Raw genomic sequence first — 22,684 nt, forward strand, 5'->3', positions numbered from 1 at the left:
CCTACATTTTATAGATTAACTGGTTAAAAAACGAAAATCAAATTTGCATGTAGTCCATAAAATCAGTCATCATGATGTGTAAACACACCGGCCCACCGCAGAGTCCACTGGTGTTGGTGATGACATCGCTGACGAGAACACACTTTTAGCCAATCAGAGATCAGCAATCAGACGTGATCATTCATGACTGACGGGTTTTTAGTGAGATCATTTGTAGCTGTATATTCATGTGATCGCTATGTTAAAGTGACATGAATATACAGTAAGTTGTATCTACAGTCAAGTATTGAAGCACGTTTCCGCCATGGTTGAGTAAAAAAATATGATTCTTTAAGTCATAATAATGAGACATTTTCTCATAATAATTACTTAACATCTCATAAATGCAATTGAAGTGATTGACTTTCCTACAGTTAGATTACATTGAAGTGGAATGTTTTACAGGGACAAACACCACTCACATTTTCTGCAAATTTTTGGTCCATTTTAGTAAGGGATATAAGATTATATGTTACATGTTTACTTGCATCATAATAAAGTCTGTGAAAGGTTTGATATTGTGTAGTGTGTGATCCTCCATCAGCAGCTGCAGTTTCTCTCAGCTGTATCAGTGCAGTCACTGTGACGTCTGACTGACAGAGGTTTTTGTACGACTCTTTATCACTGTGTGAACACATACTGACTGCTGATATAGTGTCTACTCTGACAGTAATAATCTCCTGTATCTTCAGTCTGGACTCCACTGATGGTCAGAGTAAAATCACTGCCAGATCCACTGCCACTGAATCTAGATGAAGTTCCAGTATTACGGGTTGATGCATAATATATGAGGAGTTTAGGAGCTTCTCCAGGTTTCTGTGAGTACCAGGCTAATAAATGATAAACACTCCACACACGCACATTACTGCTGGTTTTACAGTTTATTCTGACTTCTTCTCCTGGTTGAACTGCTGTTATTGATGGACTCTGAGTTACAGTGATCTGTCCTCTACACTCTGAAAGAATACACAAACAAAAATAAAAAATTTATACATTTCACATTTTAAGAGAATTAATATTCATTATAAAAGCTGTATTACACAAACCTTGAGCAAACAGTGCAATGGTCCAGATGAAGATGTTGATTGTGTTCATTGCTGTAGTTTAGTCTTGTGTGATGATGAAGAGTGTGTTCTGCTCTCAGTCATGAAGTGTTAAACTCACAGCACTATAAACACTCTCAGAGCACTGAAGCATGTGCTGACAATGCAAAGTGACTCTCTCTATTTAAATCATTATCCTGAAGACTGTAGATCAGTCACAAACACATTATCAAACAACTTCCTCATGTTGAGAAATGCCAAGCTATTATACACACATTTCTGAAGAGTCTATTGACAGAATCATACATATTGATTCAGTCATTATTAATATTTACATTGCACTTATTTAACAACTGATGAGGAAACTATTGATTTAAAGACATTAATATATATTAACCCTCTGCAAAACATTTTGATGGCACATGATAACAATTATTCCACATCGTTTTTTGGCTCATTTGGGAACATTTTATTGATTTATTGATCATTTTCCCTCCCCCGCCCTGTTGGGAACTTTTTCCTTCTTCAAAGCAGACCAGGAGACGCTGGGATCGCGTTCAAACAGAAGTTCTTCTTTATTGAGCGTGGCTGCGGTTCGTCCAACAATCTCTAACTAATGTAACTTTACATGGTATCTTGTAGGCATTTCAGTGTGCTGTCCTTAAAAGTGCTGACCTTACACACAGCCCTAGGGAAGACTACTAAATCTTTTTCTAAAGACAATAGAGGCAATTACCCCCAACTGAGATAATGGTACCCCCCAAATTGTATAAACATCAAATGGTCACGAGAACTAAGACTATGTAACATTCACACAGTTCAACTCTTAGTAGAAAGATCAAAGACTAACAAAACCCCTTCACAGGAAACTGTTAAATCTCATCAGTAAATGGATGCCCTCATGCTCACCTTGAATGCCCAATACAGTATAGTTCACCTTAGTTTTTTTATGTGATGTTATGTAAGGAAGTAGGATCAGCAGATCTAAAATATATTCTTAAATTTGTAATCCTACAGCCACAAAACATTTTTTTCTGCAACAATGGTACAGAATCATAGAGAAAATCATCATGATATAATACTCAGAGAGCAGTAAAAAAATCACAAATCTTTTTAAAAAATGTCAAGAAATCATTAATTAAAAACTTGAAACACATTAATATATTTGATTTGATACAGGCATAGGTTTGTATCATGTCGTATCATGTACTTGATGTAATGAGATGTCACTCCGAGTGAAGCAGTTCTTCTCTGCTGTGAAACAGAGGTGTACGTTACACTTTTTGCTCTTTTAGATAAAGTGTTGCGGGGCGAGCACACAAACACACAAAAAACACAGAGCAAGTAAAGGATATAATCGCCGGATAGCGAAGCAGGCAGGGATGGCTGAAGGCGGCCGGCTTCCTCAGGTTGAATCCTCGGCATTATATACGCTAAGCCACACCCCTTTTCACGGGCTGTGACGTCACGTCAAGGGCTCAGTCATAGGCTGCTGCAGTTGCCGCAGGGCAGCCAATGGGCACGCTAGAATGCCTGCATGCTGCTGCACTGCGTTGACAAGATTATTACAAATTAAGGATAATTATTTGGCTTCATATCTCGAGAAAAGATTACTTTCCCGCAGCATAAGCTACTTATGCAATACTAGTTCCCTCTTCTAGAGAGAACAGAGGTTACGTTAGGTAACCGATACGTTTGGGCGCAGTCCTGGATTTTTTTTTTTCTCTCAAATACTACAAGTGTGGCAGAGTGGGGGACGCGAGAGCAAAGCTAGACAGCAAGGAAGTTCACATGAAATAAACTAATAAGATTTTCAATGTAGCCAACTACGCCACCTTGGGACTTTCGCCCAAGGATATACTCAGACAACACAGGTTCGTTTCTTTGGCAAAGAGGACTGAGACGGTTCTGACAATTAAAAACACAACAATTTATTACAAAATCTTCTCACATTGGAAAACACATTCACTAATAAATACCTTCCAAACATTTACCTCTTAATGACCTACATGTTAGTACAAAAAGGAAGGCATTTAAAATACAATTAAATTAAAATAAAAATAAAGAAAGAAAAACAAAAAAAAACAAAGACTGGGGGTTAATCGAAGACATTAACAGGAGAAGAATCTCTGACCCACCTTGTAAGTAATCACTCACTACACCCACACGTTAGTGTCCCACACTACAAAGGCAATGAAACAAGTCCACACTCAAGTGTGTTTAACACTGCACCCCAAATGGAGGTGGGCCAAATTACCCCCTTTCAGATGTCCCAGAGAGAACCCACTTAAGTTACAGATTCCATAAAAATAAATAAAGAAAGCAAATTTATAAGGGAGACAAAAACAGCAGCGTAGTTTGGGTCCGTGTATCCTTCTGATTACAGATGCACTTACACGGCTCTGAGCTGGAAGCACGCCGTTAGGCACGCCCCCCAACCTGCGCACACATTCACAACAGTGAGATTTAAGCATTTTTTTTAAATCAAAAGAATCCCCCAAAGAGATCATACTCACTGCATCAGGACAATGTGTACAAAACGACTGCATGCTGCAACATGCCCTCACTGCACTGTATCAACTGCAGAACAGGCTTTAGGTTACACACCAACATTAAACAAAAAATAAAGGTAACGCTTTAGATTACAGCCCGGAAAGTACTGCGTAATTAAAATGAAAGTACAGTGTAACTTTCGGTAATTACAGTGTACCTATAAAGTGCGTACGTGTAAGTATAGAGGAATAATATGTAAAGTTTTGGGAATAAAGGGGTAACAACCAGGAAAATAACAAATTATTTAGGCAAATTATTTAGACTAAGTATTTTAGAATATTGGGAGCAATTTAGCGAGTACATACACTGCACCTTTTTGTAATAATAGTGTATAAAAATACATAAAGGCTTTTTTTAAATTACGGGGTACATATCAGTGCATTTATAGGCTAATTTGTTATTATTGCAAAGGTGCACTGATTAAGTTTCAAGGCAAGTAAAACTATTGCAACTTTTTTTTTTTTTTAAATGCTGGGAAAATATACTCTTGTTCCATGTAGTTACAGGGTAAGTATGACATTGCGGGCTGTAAATTAAAGTGGTGTTTCTTACCCTCTTGTTCCATGTAGTTACAGGGTAAGTATGACATTGCGGGCTGTAAATTAAAGTGGTGCTTCTTACCCTCTTGTTTCATGTAGTTACAGGGTAAGTATGACATTGCGGGCTGTAAATTAAAGTGGTGTTTCTTACCCTCTTGTTCCATGTAGTTACAGGGTAAGTATGACATTGCGGGCTGTAAATTAAAGTGGTGTTTCTTACCCTCTTGTTTCATGTAGTTACAGGGTAAGTACAATAAAAACACATGTACACACACACAATCTGATATCACTCGGAAAACTTTATTTGAAAAACAACTTATTTCAAAACGGATTTACAGCACTTTGTTTCTCTTGCTTGGTTTCCTCCTCCTCTTGTTCCTCTTCTGAAGTGAAATGATAAGCGTTTGTAAGAAAAATACCAAATATTTTAAATTTTTAAACTGTAGACTATCGCTTCCGACCAACTGTCACCTGCGCGTTCATGAGAGGGTTGAGAGAAAGTATAAATACAAGTTGTCCGCGTCCGAGCTGTGCGCAGCTGTCGTGTACGCGTCCAAACTGGAGTATAACAGAGGCTTTAAAGCGTAAGCGCACCGAAAAACCAATGTTGAATTTTTTTTTTTTTAAATGTTTTTATTATTGCTCACAACAAAATACAAACAATAACAGATAATAATAATGAAAAACAAACCATGCAGAAGAACAGAGACACCAGTTCTCGAGCACGTTTCACATCAAACTCCCGCGAGAATGCAATGAACGCTTAAAGCAAACGCGAAGCCATTCAAGCCGCCCCTATGAAGCCGACTCTCATGCACTCGCTGGTGAAAGTTGGTCGGTAGCGAAAAGATGAGTAAATTATGAGAACATTCCTGGGTGTACTGTATTTTCTTTTAATACATAATACAGAATAGAAAAAGACTCCTTAAGATTAGGCTAATCAGTGGAACGATAGAAAAAGAAGAGGAGGACCAAGAGGAGGAGGAAGCCATGCAAGAGAAACAAAAAAGGACAAAACATGCTACTCTATGTCAGGACTTTAGAATTTGAAATGAAAAGTTGATTTAAAAAAAATGATAATAAATTAAATAAATAAGAAGTGTAATATGTTGTAAATCTGTTTTGAAATAAGTTGTTTTTCAAATAAAGGTTTTCCAAGTGATATCAGATTGTGTGTGTGTACATGTGTTTTTATTGTACTTACCCTGTAACTACATGAAACAAGAGGGTAAGAAGCACCACTTTAATTTACAGCCCGCAATGTCATACTTATCCTGTAACTACATGGAATACTTACAGTCTAAATAATTTGCCTAAATAATTTGTTATTTTCCTGGTTGTTACCCCTTTATTCCCAAAACTTTACATATTATTCCTCTATACTTACACGTACGCACTTTATAGGTACACTGTAATTACCGAAAGTTACACTGTAATTTCGTTTTAATTACGGAGTATTTTCCTGGTTGTTACCCCTTTATTCCCAAGACTTTACATATTGTTCCCCTATACTTACACGTAAGTACTTTATAGGTACACTGTAATTACCGAAAGTTACACTGTACTTTCATTTTAATTACGCAGTACTTTCCGGGCTGTAATCTAAAGCGTTACCAAAATAAATTAAATCACCTATCACTTTACACCCATCCACATACCTGAGACTGAACAAATAAGCGAACCAAACTACACGACTCCATCAGGAAAAGGCAGAAAACGGGACAGCAAGAGAATAACCAGAAACAGCTAAACAAACTCTGCTATGGGTGTCTCGCTTTTATTATAAGTGCAATCATGATAATGAGTAACCAGCCGGTTTCTGACACAGCTGAGTCTATGGGGAGATTATTCCCATTCTCCACCAGGGGGAGTAACGGAGGGAAATACCCAATCTGCTACACAAGCACACACACAAACACAATTATTTTTATTACACACAAACAAACCTCACTCTGACATCCATACCAACACACCCACACAATTATCGCTGCATAATTTATCCAACTGGCTCAATAATATGCCGAAGCAGAAAACAGGAATAAAGTGAGTATTTGCTTTATAGGCCAAACCTGAAGAAATGGCACCATCTGGTAAAAAAGCCTTTGGTTTGAAGCCTCGCCAACAGAATGAAAGCCTGTTAACTTAAAGTTAGTTAAATGGCCCTGGGATAAATTTTTTTGCAATGCGGACATTTTTGTCCAAGTCGTTCAGTGCTATTGTCCATGTGACTTCATTTTAAAAACTATATTTATTCCAATAAATTAATTTATTTTTCTTTCTTTGTTTTTTTTTAGTTATCAATAAGTAAAAAGTGTGAATATTTTCGTAACTTAATATTTTCTAAAATAAAATTAATTTCATTGGACTTCACCATAAATTGATTTTATAAAGCTCATTTTAAAAGTTTATATCAGACATGTCAGACGTAAAAGACGTGACCCGCCCACGCCTGCAGCAACGGAAGAACAAGCCCGGGCAAATCCTTCACTCTCGTCTGTTCCAGCTTCCAGAAGTTTATTCCAACAGGGTTTTCCACAGAGCCGGATAATTTATACTTCACGTACCTCATGTGAGTAACTCTTTGTATTGTTAAAAGTTAGATTTTACCCTAATTAACGTGTTTGTGTTGCGCAATCTGCAAAAGTATCGCTCTGTTTCCTACAAACTTTTGCGACCGCCAACTTCGAATGTGCTCTATCTCAAACAGTTTGTTAACTTGAGCTCATACTGTATAAATCTACGTGTGTGTGCGTTGAATAAGTAATGCTGTCTGTGTGTGATAGTTCAATGTTTCAGAGGTGTTTGTAACTTCTTCAAAAGCATTGTCTTGGCTTCGACAGAGTTTGGCAGTGGACTCACGGACACACAGACGCACGGACACACACGAAGCCACAGCTAGCTGAGTGATTATCGCCGGTTGGAGATTAATGTGCCACTGAAGGAAGTGTTGCCAAGTCTCCTGGTGTGGCAGAATTTAAGGAAAGATGGCCTGCCCTCTTCCAACCATTCCAGTTAAGTGACTTATCATTCAGTTTTTCCTGACACTACTCACTTCTGAGAATCTTTTTGGGAAATTGTGTCTTGGACATGAGATAGTAGATTCACTTTTTTGCTTTGCATAAAGTTCAAATGTTGCTAATCTTTAAACCCCCTTAAATAACAGTCAAACATTTGCTGTCTTACAGGTGAACGAGGAGTTCTGGAGATGTACTGCGGTTCCCCTGGACGTTTATGTCACAGCTGGACAAGCACAGCCCAAATCTCCTCGAGCTCTTGAGTGCCAAGAGGAGCAACTGGTCAACGCATCAATAACTTGTTGCTGGAGCTGATACAGGCGGGGCTAAAGTGGTTACAAAGTTAAAAGGTACAATATTAATCAATTGAGTAGTTTGATTTTTAGTTATCTTGCTTATCTGGGTGATTTTGTTTGTTTGTTTGTTAATTAGACAGTTTTTTCTAAATAGTCTCAATTGTTATTACTATTATTATATTATAATGAATAATAAAGATAAACTAATACAGACCCACAGTAATGATGGCATTACAGGGTTGTAGTGAATTTACCAACACAAATAATGTATTGATTATTGTTGTATTAACTAGGACTCAAGTGCCAGTGCAGTGAAGAAGAGAGATGTCCCTCTGAGACGAGACGCCTCTTTGAGTGTATGGGAGAGAGTGGACAGGAGCTCATCTCTGATTACTGGGTCGGTCTGGTGAACAGGTTTAACCCTCTGGGGTCTGAGGGGTTTTTGGGGTCCTTGAGATGTTCTGACATGCCCTGACATTTGTGCTTTTTTCAGTTGCTTATAAACATATTAATGGCAAAGGTGTAATTACACTCTATTTAACACAAACAGGGCTACCATAATATGTGAGCAACATGAATGTACATGTTTGTATTTTTGAGAGAATAATGTTTATGCATGGTTTTTGAAAAAAACTAAAAACTAAAGTTTCTGAAATAAGGCCAGAAAACACATACTAAATATGTGTCAATAAGACTTTTGACTAATGGATGTCGTTGCCTAGTTTTTTCTTCAAAATGATGTGAAAATCATCCTCCCTAATCATTCACATAACACAATACATTGATTTAAATCTTGTAAAACACTTTTTGTTTGTAAAGGCAATATGCGCAAGGGGCGTCAACAATCCAACACCATCATGCATATTGAGTGGTTTACACCTGAGGAGACAATGGGGCCCGCATACTTAATGAGCCATTCATTCAGGTGTGTCACTGAGCCACAAGAAAGAATGCAAGAGCATTCTTATATATCTTATATTCAGGTCCTTCTCAATAAATTAGCATATTGTGATAAAGTTCATTATTTTCCATAATGTAATGAATAAAATTAAACTTTCATATATTTTAGATTCATTGCACACCAACTGAAATATTTCAGGTCTTTTATTGTTTTAATACTGATGATTTTGGCATACAGCTCATGAAAACCCAAAATTCCTATCTCAATAAATTAGCATATTTCATCCGACCAATAAAAGAAAAGTGTTTTTAATACAAAAAAAGTCAACCTTCAAATAATTATGTTCAGTTATGCACTCAATACTTGGTCGGGAATCCTTTTGCAGAAATGACTGCTTCAATGCGGCGTGGCATGGAGGCAATCAGCCTGTGGCACTGCTGAGGTGTTATGGAGGCCCAGGATGCTTCGATAGCGGCCTTAAGCTCATCCAGAGTGTTGGGTCTTGCGTCTCTCAACTTTCTCTTCACAATATCCCACAGATCCTCTATGGGGTTCAGGTCAGGAGAGTTGGCAGGCCAATTGAGCACAGTAATACCATGGTCAGTAAACCATTTACCAGTGGTTTTGGCACTGTGAGCAGGTGCCAGGTCGTGCTGAAGAATGAAATCTTCATCTCCATAAAGCTTTTCAGCAGATGGAAGCATGAAGTGCTCCAAAATCTCCTGATAGCTAGCTGCATTGACCCTGCCCTTGATAAAACACAGTGGACCAACACCAGCAGCTGACATGGCACCCCAGACCATGACTGACTGTGGGTACTTGACACTGGACTTCAGTAATTTTGGCATTTCCTTCTCCCCATTCTTCCTTCAGACTCTGGCACCTTGATTTCCGAATGACACGCAAAATTCCAGTGCTGCTTCTCTGTAGCCCAGGTCAGGCGCTTCTGCCGCTGTTTCTGGTTCAAAAGTGGCTTGACCTGGGGAATGCGGCACCTGTAGCCCATTTCCTGCACACGCCTGTGCACGGTGGCTCTGGATGTTTCTACTCCAGACTCAGTCCACTGCTTCCGCAGGTCCCCCAAGGTCTGGAATCGGTCCTTCTCCACAATCTTCCTCAGGGTCCGGTCACCTCTTCTCGTTGTGCAGCATTTTTTGCCACACTTTTTCCTTCCCACAGACTTCCCACTGAGGTGCCTTGATACAGCACTCTGGGAACAGCCTATTCGTTCAGAAATTTCTTTCTGTGTCTTACCCTCTTGCTTGAGGGTGTCAATGATGGCCTTCTGGTCAGCAGTCTTACCCATGATTGTGGTTTTGAGTAATGAACCAGGTTGGGAGTTTTTAAAAGCCTCAGGAATCTTCTGCAGGTGTTTAGAGTTAATTAGTTGATTCAGATGATTAGGTTAATAGCTCGTTTAGAGAACCTTTTCATGATATGCTAATTTTTTGAGACAGGAATTTTGGGTTTTCATGAGCTGTATGCCAAAATCATCAGTATTAAAACAATAAAAGACCTGAAATATTTCAGTTGGTGTGCAATGAATCTAAAATATATGAATATCCAAGGAAAACATGTCTAGAAATTGTGCAGTTAATTCTCATACTTTATTTTCAGTTTTGGAATATGTATCCTCTCCCCAAATTTGTCAATAATAAAACACAATAAAAATTATTTAAAGAAAAGGCTTATATTGACCTTTTAAAATTTGTTTACATCTACCTTGTAAATATATATATATTTTTTTTATTAAAAAGGTTACAATTACAACAACAATTCAAGTGTAATCTTTCTTTGTAAAAACTAAAGTATACATTTTATCATACATATTTCAAAGTTAAGGATTCATTACTTTGAATATAGACTACATTGACAAAACATACTATATTTAACATATTAGCAAAAATTGGCAAACAAAAGCTTATTTGAGGTGGCAGATATTTTACAGTAAAAATGTATAATCTATCCAAAACTAGTCAACGAAATGTTGTCTTTCATATGTCTGTAACATAGGTCTTTCATTTTTATTATAAGGAATATAAATGTTAATTTGCAGTTTAATACGTTGCTTATACAAATACATTTTTATTTCAACATATTTCAGTCGATTTTTACTCATCTCAGTATAGCAATACAGTTTGCTAAAAGCGGATCATTCATTCACACACAGAAACGCAATTCAAATTTAAACCGTCTTTTTGCGAGTTGTGGTAAACAGCGCATCTCTGCCGTTCATTCATTCACACAGAAACGCGATTTACTCGAGAATGAAAAAAACTTACTACAGTATTCCATCCGTTGCTCCTCGAAATACCCGCACTTCTGAGTTACATTTTCCATTATTATTATTCCTCACAGCGCTGCGAGACAGTGTAAACAAGTACAATGATCTGAATAAACTTGATGTGTTTTCTCGAGCTGATATGGGGGCGTTCACAGTTTGCATGGATTGCCTCAGTCATTTGCGTTTGAATAGCGCGCGCTCTCCGTGGGCAGGGTCAGATTAAAACGTAATGAGCTGAGATGAGAACGACTGAAATCTCTCTCTTTTCATAAAGATTACATAAACAGAGAATATTTTTTTATAATAAAAGAAGAGAATTCAAGCTTCATGCCTGTGTGTCTGTATGCCTGTTTGACTGAGTATTTGCTGAGTTATTGTTCATTTTCGGACGCGTTTCAGAATGGACTACACTGGCAGAGAGAAGGCAGAACTCGCATCATGTTATTTTTCTTTATTTGGCGAAAAGCACAACACTTTGTTTTTATTGTGAGTATACACAAAAATAATACACATTTAACAGGATCAATTGATGTATAACACAAGCACATTTTTTTTTCACTGTTAAGGAATCGCCGCGATAGCCGACCTCAGGGGGTTAAAAGAACCCCAAACCTTTGAACAATAGTGTACACACACACACACACGTGTGTGTTTTTTATTTTATTTTATTGAAATATAACATATCATGGCTATATGTTGTCTGTGTTGTTGGAAAAGCTTAGTTACAATAGTTGACGTGCAATACTATGGAAGGACAGATCACTAACAGACACTGCAATGGATTGTCGTTTTTATGCCTTCTACATAGTTTTAATTATATATTTTAAATTATATTAGAATACAGTTGTAAATGCAACTAAAGCAAGACTAATGTGTTTGTCAAACTAGAAAAAATAGAGAGAGAAAACAAACAGACAAACAATCTTTCCACTTATCTTGTTGTTTTCAACATCTTGTTGCCGACCTGACCGGCAGTCTCAACTGTACCTTTTGGACACAGGCCATCACACTTCTTACATTTCCGAACTCCACCCTCATCCACCTCATAGGTGCCAGGGCTGCATGTTCTCACACATGCCCCATGGTCTGTCGCGACATAGTTACCTGAGAAAAACATCAAACCATCAGTCATTCCAGAGTCGTTAACCACAACCAACCAGCAACACAATCCTAATGCGTCAAATCATTCTGTCATAGTTATCCTGCTTTCTGAGATGCTATTCAGAAACCAGAGTTTGAGTTGCAGGCTCACGATCCACACCAGAGTGATTCTCTTTACCTGGATTGTGTTGTTTAGATTTTAACCCTGAACACCTAAAACATTAATCTCCAGAATGCAAGAATACAAGACCTAACAGCTGAATTTGAATTTGCATGAAAGATATAATTAGAATCTGATTGTGTGTTTCAAGTGAAAAAAAATGAATAAATAAATAGCAGGTTTCGAAGATTCGTGTCTCAGCCTGGCCTTACGTGGGCATTTCTTGACACAAGTTGCCCCAAAGCTGTACTTCCCGTCGGGGTTGATAGCGAGCTGGTGGGTGTTAGGGTCGTAAAGCATGAGCGGTGGACATGCGTCCTTGCATGTCCCTTCATCCTGGAAGTCCTTACAGGCCTGCAGAAAACAAACAGCATTTCCCATGAGGCAACTAGTCCGAAATCATCTTCATTGCCCTTGAGGTTACATTTACTGCAGCTGTGCACTTCATTGGTAATGAATGTTTCACTGTAACAAATGTTTCCAGCCGCTAGATAACTTCTAAAAGGTTTCTTGTCAAAACTTTTTTTCAAAGGCTTATATGCTATATAGTACACTATAGTGCAAAAGTTTTTAACAAAAAAAAAAGAATATTTTGATTATTCAGCAAGGATGCTTTTTATCAAAAGCGATAGTAACAAGATTTAAAATGTTACAAAAGATGTGGCTACACTATATTTTACAGTATGTGTACTATAGTGTACTGGCAGTGTACTTCCCCAAGAAAGTTCTGGTAATTTAAGGTAACTACATGGGTTAAAGTTAGGTTTAGGGGAAGGTTCAAGGTTAGAACCTATAGTTAAACCCAGTTATAGTTATTGCTATAAGAAGTACATAGTATGTACATGCGAAACAGGACTGTACCAAAGATTTCTATAGATTTCTATTTAAAAAAAATGCTGCTCCTTTAAATATCTATTCATCAAAAATATCACGGTTTCAAAAAAAAAATATAGCAGCAGTATAGCAACTGTTTTCAACATTGATAATAACAAGAAATGTTTCTTGAGCAGCAAATCATCATATTTGAATGACTTCTGAAGGATCATGTGACACTGAAGACCGAAGAAATGATGCCGAAAAGTCAGCTTTGATCACAGGAATAAAATGCATTTTAATATATATTCAAATAGAAAACAGTTATTTTAGTTTTTATTAACACATTCAAGTGGCTGTGAATTTCTCAAATGTTGAGTCATACTGCTATTGTTTTTCACACTAGTTCAGTTCATAAATACCTAACCTAATTAACTAACTGTATTTACGCTCACATATAGCATACAGTATGTGGTAAATGATAAATGAGCAAACAATGAATGGTTGGGAAATGAATCTAACGCATCTGCACATGTGTTTCTCACCAGGCAGTCGGTTGGTTTGGGTCCAGTGCAGCCAGCAGCACAATGTTCATTGCAGCAGTCCATAGGTGTGCGTCCCTTACACCTGCCCGAGCACTGCTCCGCACAGATCACCTTAGTCACTAGATTCAGAGAGAGAAGAAACTTCAGAGATGCTAACAGACAAGTAGGGGTCAAGTAGTGTTCTTCAGCAGTTGTGAAATATAAGTCAAGGATCAACTAAACAAACTAAAGAGGAGCATTTAAAAAAAAAAAAAAACTACTCAAAAAGCAGAAATCCTTACAGAAATCCAAAAACTGTCAATTCACTGTATTTTGCAGTGATATTGTGCATTACTAACCAGTACAGCATGAAACAAGATAACCCAAGTTCAAAGGAGAACTCCGGTCAATTTTAACATTGAGCTATTTTTTTTTTGTAAATTTGGAGTGCTGTCAATACAGAGAACAATAACAAAAGCCTCTTTTAGCCTCTTAGCATCCTTGATGTGTCATTACAAGTGCCCAGCCATGTGAGTGATTCCTTCAGAGTGAACGCGGTGAATCTGACTGCAGTAGATGTCAAAGATATGAATAAAAATGAAGTTTATTCAGCCAGCCCATACGGAAATGTAATATATGACATATATGTCCCTATATCGCTAGTGACACCGTCATATATGCTAAATATAAGACAATATATTGCTATCACATATATATACACATATCTCTAGATATATGTTGATATAGGTTTATAACATATACTCATTTTATATGGCAAATGTATATATGTTATAAACAGGGCTTGACATTAACTTTTTTGCTCACTAGCCAATGTGGCTAGTGGTTTTCCAAAGTTACTAGCCACACAGCATTTTTACTAGCCACATTTTTGTTGTTGTGAAATTACCTGATAAAAGTTGACTATGGCGTGCTAAAATTTACTTGAACTAGATTTACAACCCTTTTAAATGTAAAACCACTGTACACACCCAAATCAAGACTACATAAATATATAACAATACAGGTCATTATCATTAGCTCTGATAAGGTTGTGTGTAAAGCTCCTTTTTTAAAATAAAACCATGTATTATGTATTATATGTCGCCACATTGCTCCACCGGCAGACGACATGACTGCAGCAGGGCAGCTACTGTAGCTGTCTCTTCGATTCTTTGTTGTCGGTCACTAGCGACAATACTCATTAGGGCTGTCAAAATTGCTCAAAAATGACCTTCGAATATTCCCTCTAAAAAAAAACACATAGCTTATATTCGAACTATTCAAACATCTGGTTGCGCATTTTGTCAATGACGCGCATTACGTCAATAACAGGAAAAATTAATACAAAGAGACATAACTACTTGAGTTGTATAGGTAGTTTTTTTAAGTTTAAACATATTTGACAACGTATTACCTACACGAAAACAAGTAAATCAACTAATGGCCAAGACCGCAGACCTCACTCACTCTCGCTCGCTCACTCGCATGCACTCTTTCTCTCTCTCGCCCTCACCCTCAGCACCAACCGCGAATAGAGCGTCTGGCGCGAGTGTAAAGACGCGTTTACGCGCGTCTGGAGGTCTTGCGGCGCGAATGAGGCGTCACGCGCTCTGTGCATAACAGTTTAAATGAACAACAACAATAAGCAAATGTTGAGTGCTGATCAAGAGTTTTGTGCAAGCAATTTAAGGTCGCGACTCTAATATAGCAGGCTTCATTCAGTGATTTAAACAAATATTATTAACATTAATTGAAGTTTTACAGTATATATAACCGACATTGAACGCTCCGAGCGAGCTGTGCTGTGGTAAACATGGAACTTTTCCTTGACATGAAACGGTAAATAATCAAACCAGTGGAAGCCTGCAGTGCATGAAACGTCTCGGTTACATATGGTAACCCTCGTTCCCTGAGGGAGGGAACGGAGACGTACGTCGTGGTGAACGACGAATAGGAATCTCGCTAGAGAGGCCAATCTACTTCGAGTGAACTAAAACAAGCCAATGCACATTGGCGTGCAATCATTTGCATCAGCTGTGCAGCCTCGCAGCGCGGGTATTTAACGAGCAGCTGGTGTGATTGCACTTCAGTTTTTTGCTGAGGAGCCAAGCCTGAAAAAGCTGGTTGCCCCGGCGGGTAGCGGCAGATGTGGCGACGGGACGTACGTCTCCGTTCCCTCCCTCAGGGAACGAGGGTTACCATATGTAACCGAGACGTTCCCTATCGTTCGGTCACTACGACGTACGTCGTGGTGAACGACGAATAGGAATCCCTACCAAAGTGCCACAGCTGCTACACCCCATCCAGCGCCCTGGGCAAGCCTCTACACCTTCTTGCCTGGAAGGACGATAGGAGAGGGCTTACCCCAAGAGTATCCACACTGTTGTTCCAAGATAACCCCTACAGTGAGATATTGGATAACACTGGGAAAGCGTGCCCGAACTGAGGGAGGGGAACGCTGCGGGAACCACATTCTTAAGAAGAGTTATGTGGGAAACACATATGGACTAACCCAAGGGTTGTACTGCATATGAATAATGGGTGACTTAGCCCAAGGGAAAGACACGGGCTTCCGTTAGGAGCAGCCGTGGAAGATATACACATATGGGATCCCTGTAGGGTCACACATATGGGACCCAGCCTAGACCCGGTTCTCAAGGATTCAGCGGATAAAGGCCTGGCACCGGACGCTCCGCCACATCCGGGCCGAGGGTGTTTGGAGGACTCGACAGGTTTTGACTCTGGAGCAATAAGGGTGCACAGTAGGGTGCAGCAAGCCGACAGAGCCGGTACTCTCAGTGCTTCTACCCGTTTAGGGTGAGAACACGGGAGGACACAGGCTCTACACGTAGGCTATAGTACCTAGCAAACGTGTTAGGTGTCGCCCAGCCCGCAGCTCTACAGATATCTGTTAGCGAGGAGCCACGTGCCAGCGCCCAGGAGGATGCAACGCCTCTCGTGGAGTGTGCATGCAACCTGAGCGGGCAGGGCACGCCTTGAGCTTCGTAAGCCAAGGCGATGGCATCCACTATCCAGTGGGCCATCCTCTGCTTGGAGACAGCCTTTCTGCTGGCCTCCGTAACAGACAAAGAGCTGGTCTGAGGTCCTGACGCTTTGGGTTCTGTCCACGTACATACGCAGAGCGCGAACGGGACAGAGCAAAGCCAGGGCTGGGTCTGCCTCCTCCAGGGGCAGCGCTTGCAGGTTCACTACCTGATCTCTAAAGGGAGTGGTAGGAACCTTGGGCACATAGCCAGGCCGGGGTCTCAGTACAACATGGTTGTCACCCGGCCCGAACTCTAGGCACGACTCGTCGACCGAAAATGCTTGCAGGTCCCCTACCCTCTTGATCGAGGCCAGTGCAATCAGCAGCAAAGTCTTCAAGGAGAGAAGCTTTAAGTCTGCTGACTGCAAAGGCTCAAAGGGAGCATCCTGAAGTGCTCGGAGCACCAGGGAAAGGTCCCAAGAGGGTATGGAGGGGGGACGAGGAGGATTTAATCGTCTCGCCCCCCTAAGGAACCTGACGACCAGGTCGTGCTTTCCAACTGTTTTGCCATCTATGTGGTCATGATAGGCTGAAATAGCAGCAGCATGTACTTTAAGAGTGGAGGGAGACGGCCTTCGCTCCAACCCTTGCTGCAAGAAGGAAAGCACTGACCCTATCGAACATCTTCGGGGGTCCTCTCTGCGGGAGGAACACCACTCGACGAACAGGTTCCACTTCAAGGCGTACGCACGTCTCGTAGACGGCGCTAGCGCAGAAGTGATGGTGTTAAGTACCTCTGGGGGTAAGTCACCTAGAACCTCCGCGTCCCGTCCAGGGACCAGACATGGAGTTTCCAGAGGTCCGGACGCGGGTGCCAAAGGGTGCCCCGTCTCTGAGTCAGAAGATCCTTCCTCAGAGGAATGGGCCAGGGAGGGACTGTCACGAGGAGCATGATCTCTGGGAACCAAGTCCGGGTGGGCCAATAGGGAGCCACCAGAAGGACCTGCTCCTCGTCCTCCCTGACTTTGCACAGTGTCTGTGCAAGTAGGCTCACTGGGGGAAATGCATATTTGCGGAGGCCCCGGGGCCAGCTGTGTGCCAGTGCATCCGTGCCGAGTGTTCCCTCGGTCAGGGAGTAAAACAACCGGCAGTGGGAGGTTTCTGAGGAGGCAAACAGGTCTACCTGAGCCTCTCCGAACACTCTCCAGATCAGCTGAACCACCTGGGGATGGAGTTGCCATTCTCCCGGGAGCACAGCTCGTGATAGCTCGTCGGCCACACGGTTGAGCACACCGGGGACATACATGGCTCGAAGCGACCTCAGATGCTTCTGACTCCAAAGAAGGAGATGGCGGGCGAGTTGCGACATGCGACGGGAGCGTAGACCACCTTGCCGGTTGATGTACGCAACGGTCGCAGTGTTGTCCGTACGGACCAGCACGTCTCTGCCCTGTAGCGGCCTTTTCAGGCGGCTCAAAGCGAGATGTACTGCTAGCAACTCGAGGCAGTTGATGTGCCACTGCAGTTGGGGGCCCGTCCACACCCCTGACACTGCATGCCCGTTGTACGTGGCACCCCAACCGGTGGCAGAGGCATCTGTGAAAACCACAGCATGCCTGGACACCTGTTCCAAGGGGACTCCAGCCCGGAGGAACGAGGGGTCTGACCACGGACTGAAGGTCTGGCGGCACGCCGGTGTGATTGCCACCCGGTGAGTGCCGTGATGCCACGCCCATCTCGGGACTCGGCCGTGAAGCCAGTGCTGAAGCGGTCTCATATGGAGCAGGCCGAGCGGAGTTACCGCTGCTGCCGCTGCCATATGCCCCAGGAGCCTCTGAAAGAATTTCAGTGGGACCGCCGTCCTGCCCTTGAACGTGTTCAAGCAGTTCAGCACCGACTGAGCGCGTTGCTCTGTGAGGCGCGCTGTCTGTGCGACCGAATCCAACTCCATACCGAGATAAGAGATCCTCTGCACAGGGGCGAGTTTGCTCTTCTCCCAGTTGACCTTAAGGCCCAGCTGGCTGAGGTGCCTGAGCACGAGGTCCCTGTGTTCGCATAACTGATCTCGAGAGTGTGCTAATATGAGCCAGTCGTCGAGATAGTTGAGAATGCGAACGCCCTGTTCTCTCAGGGGAACAAGGGCCCCCTCCGTGACTTTCGTGAAGACACGGGGGGACAGAGCCAGCCCGAAGGGTAGAACCTTGTACTGATATGCTCGACCCTCGAACGCAAAGCGCAGAAACGGCCTGTGTCGAGGAAGAATCGAGACATGAAAGTACGCGTCCTTCAGGTCGATCGCTGCAAACCAATCTTGGGGACGGATGCATTCGAAAATGCGTTTCTGCGTGAGCATTTTGAACGGTAGCCTGTGAAGGCTCCGATTCAAAACTCGCAGGTCCAAGATCGGTCGTAACCCACCACCTTTCTTGGGTACAATGAAGTAGGGACTGTAGTGCCCTGACCTCATATCGGCTGGAGGGACCGGCTCTATCGCGTCCTTCGCCAGTAGGACTGCGATCTCCGCGCGCAAGACATGGGCATCGGCTGCTCTCACTGTAGTGGAGTGGATGGCCCGAAACTTGGGGGGACGCCGGGCGAACTGAATCGCATAGCCGAGCCTGATGGTCCGAAGGAGCCAGCGAGACGGACTGGGGAGCGCTAGCCAGGCTCGCAGAGACCGTACAAGCGGGACCAAAGGGACCGTAGGCATACCCGGAGTGGGGCAGCGAGGTGGAACACAGGGGCTCGGCTCGGGAGGCTCTCTCTGGGAGGCGGCCCGTAGCGGAGTCTGAGTGTGCTGCGCAACACTTACCTGGTTCCACGAGGCGGGAGGTGCAGGAGACGGCTTGGTTGCGTTCTCGAGCTGCACACTGCTGCCTGCTGGCGATAGAAGAGGTGGATGAGAGTGGTAAGGATTCTCTCCCCCCACTGCTCTCCGGGCCCTCTTCGGACCCAGAGACGGAAGAAACTGCTCTTTTATTGAAATTTTGGGTACCGCTGGTTTTGAGGCCAGCGGCGGAACAAAAAGAAAAGGAAAACAAGGATTTTCCACCCGGCCCTCTTCCGGGGGATGGAGCGATGCCGTCATCGTCTCCTGGAGAGCAGTCCCTGCCATCTCTGGGTCGCCCGTCCTAGGGCCGCTTGCCCTTGGCCTTGCCGCCCTTCTTGGTGGGGTCCTGGACGGGCGGGGCGGACCGCCTGCGACTGGCTCCACGGCGCCGTTTGGATGGAGGCTGCTGCTGCGGCGCGGGAGCAGGGGCAGACGCAGGAGGCCGCCCTCGGCGACGAGCAGACTGAGGAGCCGCAGACGGAGGGGTGGAAGCAGCAGCTGGCCGCCGCGGCAGGATGTGACGGATGGCCTCAGTCTGCTTTTGTACAGCCGAGAACTGCTGGGCGAAGTTCTCGACCGCGTCGCCGAAGAGGCCGGTCTGGGACACGGGGGAGTTCAGGAACCGGAGCTTATCGGTCTCCCGCATGTCCGCCAGACACAGCCAGAGATGGCGTTCCTGGACCACCATGGTGGACATCGCACGACCCACCGACCGCGCGGTCACCTTCGTCGCACGAAGCGCGAGGTCCGTCGCGATACGAAGTTCCTGAAGAACTTGGGGATCATGACCACCCTCGTGCAGGTTCTTCAGTGCCTTGGCCTGATGAACCTGCAGCAACGCCATGGCGTGCACGGCAGAGGCAGCTTCCCCACAGGCCTTGTAAGCCTTGCCGGTTAAATCCGACGAGTACTTACAGGCCCGTGAAGGGAGACACGGTTCTCCGCGCCAAGTGGAGTTAGGGCACAGTTGCATAGCAACGGCCCGTTCCACTGGCGGGATGCGCGTGTATCCCTTAGCTGCCCCGCCATCAAGGGTGGTGAGGGAGGAGGAGCCACCGGAACGGTTTCTGGCAGTAAAAGGTGCCGTCCACGTCCCCGTAAGCTCCTCATGCACTTCCGGGAAGAAAGGCACTGGGGTGGGTTGCTGAGAACCAGCGCGCGCCACCCCGGGAACCAATCGTCCAACCTCGAGGGTTCGGGACACGGTGGAGGATTCCACACGAGCCCGACCCCGTTGGCGGCCCGGGAAAGCATAGCCATCATCTCCGGGTCCGTCTCAGGCACCGTTGACACCCCCGAAGGAGGCAACGGCGCCGAGTCGTCATCCGCAGAGAAGTCTGACCCACCCTCCGATGCAGCGATCGACATCTGATCCTCACAGGGAGCCCCAAAGGAGACAACCGGTACACACCGCGAGGATGGTCCAGCTCTCTCCAAAGGGGGCTCAACTGGCTGCGGAGCATGAGAGGGGTGAGGGCTCCTAGGGGGTTGGTTCCCCGAAGGAGCCGCGCTCACCGTGATCCTCAGGTCACCCATGTCGCTGCCCGAAGCCATCCTCTGAGGAGGATTGGATCGAGGCAGCGGCACGGGGACTCCGCCCCTTTGCAGGAACGTGAGTCTCGACCGCAGCTCCGCGATGGTCATCTTCCCACAATGGGTACATGACTCATCCACAAGCGCTGCCTCAGCGTGTTCAATGCCCAGACACACGAGGCAGCGCTTGTGACCATCCTGTGAGCCCAGGTAACGACCGCATCCAGAAACACACAGATAGAAAGTCATTTTTTTCTCTTTTGAAAAAGACGCTCTCTATCTGTGTAAGCTCTTTTAGGGACTGCTCTCACTGGTGCTGAAACACGCAGGGGAACAGTCACTGCGAACACAGACAGGAATGTGCACCTGTCTGTGCGCTGTCACTCTCTCTCTCGCAGGCAGGTCTTACCAGCTGTAAAAACAGCTTTTGAGCGCTCTGCTGGCGCACCTTACCAGCTGTTATAACAGCCCTTTTTTTTTGCTCAATACCCCAAAACAAAAAAGGACAGAAAGAGAAGAGAGAAGAGAGAAAAAGACTGCTCGCGCTGCCGTGCTGTAACGCCCGCACCGGGAAGGAGAGGTCCAGAAAGGCTCGTTGATTAGTAAATCACTCTCTGTAAGACGCATCGAAGTGCTTGGCTCCGAAGCAAAAGACTGAAGTGCAATCACACCAGCTGCTCGTTAAATACCCGCGCTGCGAGGCTGCACAGCTGATGCAAATGATTGCACGCCAATGTGCATTGGCTTGTTTTAGTTCACTCGAAGTAGATTGGCCTCTCTAGCGAGATTCCTATTCGTCGTTCACCACGACGTACGTCGTAGTGACCGAACGATAGGGAACTGCTGTATCTAACCTACCTTATTCATGCAATATCTATTCAGTCAGTACAGTAGCCTACACTTTAGTAATGTTTCTGTTTAACGTTAAATAAAATGACCCCTCAGGCAGCGCGCCCACTCGCAAAGCAGACAGCCGCGCCTCTGCTACCGCGGGCGTTTATCCACATTCGAATATTAATTTTCACCTTCGAAATTCTGTTTTTTAAAACTATTCGAATATATATTCGAATTTAGAATATTCGTTGACAGCCCTATGGCAGTTGTAGTGTCGTAGTGTCACACTTATTTCAGATGCCTTTTGAAAAGACTTCAATTATTCAACCCGCCAAAGTGGCTAGTTGGAGTGACTGTGTTACCCGCCACGAGCAAAATCCACCCGCATTTGGCGGGTTGGCGGGTGCTAATGTCAAGCCCTGGTTATAAACCTATATCAACATATATCTAGAGATGTGTAAATATATGTGATAGCAATATATTGTCTTATATTTAGCATCTAAATAATCATACACATCATATTAATATATATCAATATACTTCTTTAATATGGACAATTTATATATGTTTATTATTTATATAATACTGTATGTTTTGACCATATATGTCACCGATATGTTTAATTTATGTATGCAAAACTATTTAAACATACATTTTACATGCCTATGGTTTCCTTATTCATTCCTTGTTTTCCTTTTTTGAACAGTTTGAACTTTTATCAAGTCTACACACTCCTAGTCTACACACTTTAAGGCTACACATTCACATTTCATTTCAATTTCTATCCCATTTTCAAATCTTTTTATAAATCAAATGTATTATTTCACCACTTCTTAACTGGCTCATATAAAAACAAAAACAAATACTGCACAAATTCTATTTGAAAACAAATTTAATTTTTTTCCATCAATAGCCATATATCAATATATGTAAGAAAGTACATGCATGCACTACATATGCAGATGCATACAGATTACAGAATAATATACAGTTTTGTTTGTCTTCAAAAAATCCTTAATTTAAACGCATTTCTCTTAACTTATGCAGCTATGTAAACCTGGGTTCTCCACTAGCATTCAAAGAAAACAAACTTTTGGTGCTTTTAACAAAGCTTGGCAGAGCTGCAAAATTTGATGTCACTGATGCCAGACCAAAAAAAAAGACCAAAATTAAATGGTTACTTCATAATAGTTAAGAAAATTCAAAATGTAATCACATCTGTGCTGTTCTAAAG

General features: G+C 43.1%; 1 protein-coding gene across 1 annotated transcript in view; it reads right to left on the reverse strand.

Annotated features, from left to right (window-relative positions):
* The window catches only part of LOC311283110 (uncharacterized protein), a 790,474-nt gene that overhangs the window by 720,546 nt on the left and 47,244 nt on the right, over positions 1 to 22,684 (reverse strand). The window contains exons 13-15 of the mRNA XM_084397300.1: positions 13,289 to 13,407; positions 12,143 to 12,284; positions 11,657 to 11,773 (exon numbers count right to left, since the gene is read on the reverse strand). Of these exons, the coding sequence (XP_084253426.1) occupies positions 11,657 to 11,773; positions 12,143 to 12,284; positions 13,289 to 13,407 (378 nt within the window). The remainder of the gene's footprint in view (positions 1 to 11,656; positions 11,774 to 12,142; positions 12,285 to 13,288; positions 13,408 to 22,684) is intronic.

The sequence above is a fragment of the Rutilus rutilus genome (assembly GCF_951802725.1).
Source record: "Rutilus rutilus genome assembly, chromosome: 23".
Classification (NCBI taxonomy): domain Eukaryota; kingdom Metazoa; phylum Chordata; class Actinopteri; order Cypriniformes; family Leuciscidae; genus Rutilus; species Rutilus rutilus.